The sequence below is a fragment of the Apis dorsata genome, unplaced genomic scaffold (genome assembly GCF_000469605.1).
Source record: "Apis dorsata unplaced genomic scaffold, Apis dorsata 1.3 scaffold_982, whole genome shotgun sequence".
NCBI classification, from domain to species: domain Eukaryota; kingdom Metazoa; phylum Arthropoda; class Insecta; order Hymenoptera; family Apidae; genus Apis; species Apis dorsata.
Window position 1 is genome coordinate 43,801 of NW_006264085.1, and position 4,673 is coordinate 48,473.

The 4,673-nt window shown below is 20.8% G+C and overlaps 1 protein-coding gene across 6 annotated transcripts in view; it reads right to left on the reverse strand.

Annotated features, from left to right (window-relative positions):
* Positions 1–4,673, reverse strand: part of LOC102675194 (kinesin-associated protein 3) — a 7,722-nt gene continuing 3,049 nt past the window's right edge. The window contains exons 1-17 of one of the 6 annotated variants that reach the window (XM_031514352.1): positions 4,203–4,421; positions 3,891–4,008; positions 3,629–3,797; positions 3,341–3,544; positions 3,097–3,233; positions 2,639–2,960; positions 2,394–2,572; positions 2,051–2,320; positions 1,740–1,958; positions 1,498–1,663; positions 1,305–1,430; positions 1,138–1,236; positions 938–1,020; positions 670–856; positions 476–566; positions 209–362; positions 1–25 (exon numbers count right to left, since the gene is read on the reverse strand). In XM_031514352.1, coding sequence (XP_031370212.1) covers positions 224–362; positions 476–566; positions 670–856; positions 938–1,020; positions 1,138–1,236; positions 1,305–1,430; positions 1,498–1,663; positions 1,740–1,958; positions 2,051–2,320; positions 2,394–2,572; positions 2,639–2,960; positions 3,097–3,233; positions 3,341–3,544; positions 3,629–3,797; positions 3,891–4,008; positions 4,203–4,228 — 2,535 coding nt within the window. In that variant the 5' untranslated portion in view covers positions 4,229–4,421 and the 3' untranslated portion in view covers positions 1–25; positions 209–223. Of the gene's footprint in view, positions 26–208; positions 363–475; positions 567–669; positions 857–937; positions 1,024–1,131; positions 1,237–1,304; positions 1,431–1,497; positions 1,664–1,739; positions 1,959–2,050; positions 2,321–2,393; positions 2,573–2,638; positions 2,961–3,096; positions 3,234–3,340; positions 3,545–3,628; positions 3,798–3,890; positions 4,009–4,202; positions 4,422–4,673 lie in introns of those variants that run through there. The other 5 variants (XM_006623989.2, XM_031514351.1, XM_006623988.2 and 2 more) reach the window with 5 other exon arrangements.

Below are 4,673 nucleotides of genomic sequence, written 5' to 3' on the forward strand. Positions count from 1 at the left end.
GTCCTAATCGTGCATAGCGCATTACCTAAAATGAAAAACTTAATTAAATTAAATTATTATATTAATATTTAAAACTTATTAAAATAATAAAATTTTATCGATAAAATAATTATGATAATAGATTGTATTTTAATATATTTTTATGTATAAATTACAAAATAAATTATATTATAATTTTATATAATATTATATTTATTTATCTAAATACCTTTTATATTAGTTTTTATATTAATACATGTGAGCTATCTGATTCTGGAAATTTAACTTTGGAATTATAATAAAGATCATCAATACCAGAACTAATAGACATACGAGATTTAGAACGTGCCATAAATTCACCTATATCATCAAAATCTTTATACCTAAAATATATATAGAAATGAAGAATAAAAAATGAAGTATGTAATATTATTATTTGATTTAGTATTATTATTAATATTAATAATTTTCGTATATAGATATACATAAAACTTACCTACTAACTGGACGACTTTGATTTTCAGAAGATTCTGAAGAATTTTTCATGACAGAAAATCGATCATCTACATTAAATGATGTCATATTACCTGTTAAAAATGTTAAATTTATAATTAACAAGATTTCAGATTATTTTTTGGATGAGATATATAAAATAAAATAAATATAACAATAATTATAAAAATAATTTACCAGAAGGAAAGAGCATTGTATGTTTTAAAAGATCACTATTCATAAATGGTGAAAGATTATCATCTTCTTCTGGTAATAAATGATTATTACTATCATTTGTTATAGATTCTACCATTTCCAACCATTGCTGATTATGTGATCTAAATTTTTCTACTTTTATGCGAGCTGCCCAATTTTTGTCACATATCTAGAAATTTATAAAATAAATTTATTTATTATCTAAAATGTAAAATAATTGTAAATAAGATTATTTTAAAAATATACTTACAGCTATTACATCTAAACATGCATCACATACTTTTCTAATTGCTGCATTTTTATCATGCATAAGATCTATTAGATATCCAGGTGCTTCTGTAAATAACAAAAATATTTTAAAAATATAAAATATAAAAAATTTTTTATTTTTTATGCATTTTAAACATTATATTTTATTAATAAAGCATAAAGATTGATTATTACCATTACCAGTCTCGCGTATTAAATAATCTCTTGTTGAATCATGTTTAGATATTTGATAAAAAACATAAATTATTTGTAAAACTATTTCATCATCTTCTTGTTTTGCTACAAAAATTATTATTATTAAATTAAAATTACTAGAAGACAATATTAATATTTTTTATAATACAAACCTTTAAGAAGTTCAATAAGAGAAAGCAATATATCAGCTTTGCATAATAAACGTGCACAATCTTCGTCAAATGCTGCAGTACCCAAAAATATTACAATTTCAAGTACTAAATCGTCTGGTGCTTTACCTAGATGAAAAAGAATTGTATATAAAGAAAATAAATTTTGTATTTAAATATAATAAAAATGTTTAACCTGGAACAAGATTATTACGTATCCATGGTATTAAATCACATCGATGAAGTATTTGTGAATAATCCAAATCATGTAATTCTAAATTGCCTAATACACCTATAACTTCAAGCACAAAATCTTGAGAATCTGATTGATTTAAAGCCATAGCAAAATCACCCACAAATTCCTATAACAATAATTAAAACTCTTTAATATTTTTATTAAAAAAATAATTTTATACATTATTTTAATTAATTACTTACCACAAAGTTTTCTTTTGCTAAATTATGTTGAGAAATATTTCGAATCATTTTCATTATTAAAGGATCTTGAGTTTGAAATGCTTTTTTTATAAGACCTTGCAAACGATTAGTTTCTATCATAAGTTGGGCATTTTTATTATTAATTGCCAAATTTATACCAAGTGCTATTAATTCTAGTTTTGGTTGATCATCTTCAGAATTTACAATCATATTTGTTATCTTGAAAATATTTAACCATTTTAATATTTAAATATTACATATTATTTATATAAATTATATTATTATAGTTACACAAATATTTTTTTACTTACCATTTGAATGCATTCTGTATTCATAAACATAGTTTTTACTTTGTCATCCATACTAGCATGATATAATAAACCCAAAATAGTTGTTTTATTTTTGATATCACTTTGACTAAGTAATTTAATTAATTTCGGTAATAATCCAACTCTTATCATTTTAGCTCTAAGCTTTGCATCAAAAGAAAGATTAAATAATAATTTTAAAGTACTAAGAATAAGATCTGCATTATTACTTTGAAGAAGTCTTGGTATCTTTTCAATAATACTTTCCTCAGCCTAAAAAACCATGTATAAATTATAAATAAATATATATATGTATTTTTTATATATTTTAGATAGGAAACTTCACCATAAGATCTTTATTCTCACGAAATATTGATAATTTTTTTAGAAATGCAATGACGAGTATTAATAGATCAATATTTGTTCTGTCTAATGTTTTGATGAGCATTCCAATTACGTTTTTCTTGCGCATTTTTTTTTCAACTTCCATATTTTCAGCGATATTTAACAATAAATAAAATGCAACTATAACATAAATTTTTATATAATAATTAAAGCATATTAATAACAATAAAATATAAAATTACTAACCTCGTAATAATTGCTCTTGCTTTTTTATTAAACTTTTAAATTTTTTTCTATTTTTTTCAAATTCTTCTTTTAATTTTTTTACATCATTTTCAGTAATAGTTATTTCATTGGATCTTTTTTTAATTTCATAATCTAAAGGACCATCTGTACTCCAAATATCATCAGCAATTTTTATTTTCTTATCACAATTATCATTTCCACTTGAAAAAAATGTTAATCCTGTAGTATTTTCAAAATGACGTCTACGTTTTTCCATATCTTCTTTCCATTGATCATATCGACATAATTCAAAATCAATTATATCCATACATAAAGATCCAATCTAAATATAAAATAATTTATTATTATATACATAATTAATTACTATATATGTTATATTAATATTAATTATTATATATATTATATATTCAAAATTTTTTCTTGATTTTATTTATTTTACTTAATTTTATAGTACTTACTCTATATTCAAGAACAATATTGTGAAATTGACTATATGTTGAGAAACAAAAGAAAATATATATAATATTTGTAGATAATTCTATGCTACGTCTCCAATCTTCTCTTAAAACTCTGGCTAAAGCACTTAATAAAGATTCTAAAAAAAATTAATATTAATTAATTAATATTAATTATTTATGGTAAAATAAATATATAAATAAGTAATCAATATTTTATTATACATTGTACAATAATATTTATTACCATTTTTTGTTAACTCATGAAGATTATCAGGTACTCTTGCTAACTGTAAAATTAGAGATGAACCTTTGATTTTGCCTGGTATTTCTTCATATAACAATTCAATATAATTATCAACATTACTAATAACAGCACGTTCTATTTCACCATTATCCGTAGATATTGAATTTGATGATGTTGGTCTTGAAGGTTGAGTATTATCATTATCTAAAATAAAATCTATATATACTGAAAAAAATAATTAATATATCCAAGATAATTCTATATTTGTATATATTATTTACAACTAACTTGTACAACTATCACTTGTTTTACGATTTTGAAGATAATAAATCAATTGTTCTACTTCACGAAGTTTTGATTCATGTATTAAAGAACATTTTTCTATCACTTCTTTAGCTAAAAGTGATACATTCGTATCTGCATTTAAACTTTTTAGTCGAATTATTTTTTGACATTCCTATAAACAGATTTTATTTATACTCACACTATCTTACTATCATAATACTATCATAATATAATAATCAATAATGAATATCAAAATAAATCTTACTTTACGATCTCCTAACATTGGATCTCCTAATTCACCCAAGATTAATGCTTCAACATCATAGTTTACTACTAAAGCTTTTTCTGTTGGATGTACATCCAAAGTACCAGATCTTACTTTCCTAAAAACAAAAAATTTATTTATTAAATTATTTATTATCAGTTAAGAAGAAGACAAAATATTATAAACATAAATAAACAAAAATTTAAATGTATGAAATTTATTTTAATATTAAAATATTATAGAATAGATTATTAAAATAATTATAAGTTATAATACATAATTAATAAGATAATGACATAATAAAATGCTTACCGTTTTAAAAACTTTGCTTCATCCATTTTAATATCTTATTTAATATTGTATTATGATATTGTCTTGCCAATTTATTAATAATTATTTCATCTTCATAAAAAAAAGATCATCGATATAATTACCATTTATAATTGTTTAGAATGTTCGTCGCCCTATTATTCCTCTTTCTTATACCATACTTTTTTGGTTTAAAATAACGCCATCTGTTTCAGTTTAAGATACTATTTTCAAAATCTATACTTAATATTTAATAGTTAATATTAAGAAAAATATTAGAAATGTTATCAATATTTACTAATCTATTTGTAATTTAGAATTAAAGAATTTATATAATTTTAATAATTAAAATTTATCTCGTTCAAAGTTACAATTTAAATTATTTATGTATCTGCATTATTTTAATATTTTAATATAAGAATTTTAATATAGAATTTTATATAATTTATAAAGCTTTAATATAGGTATATATAT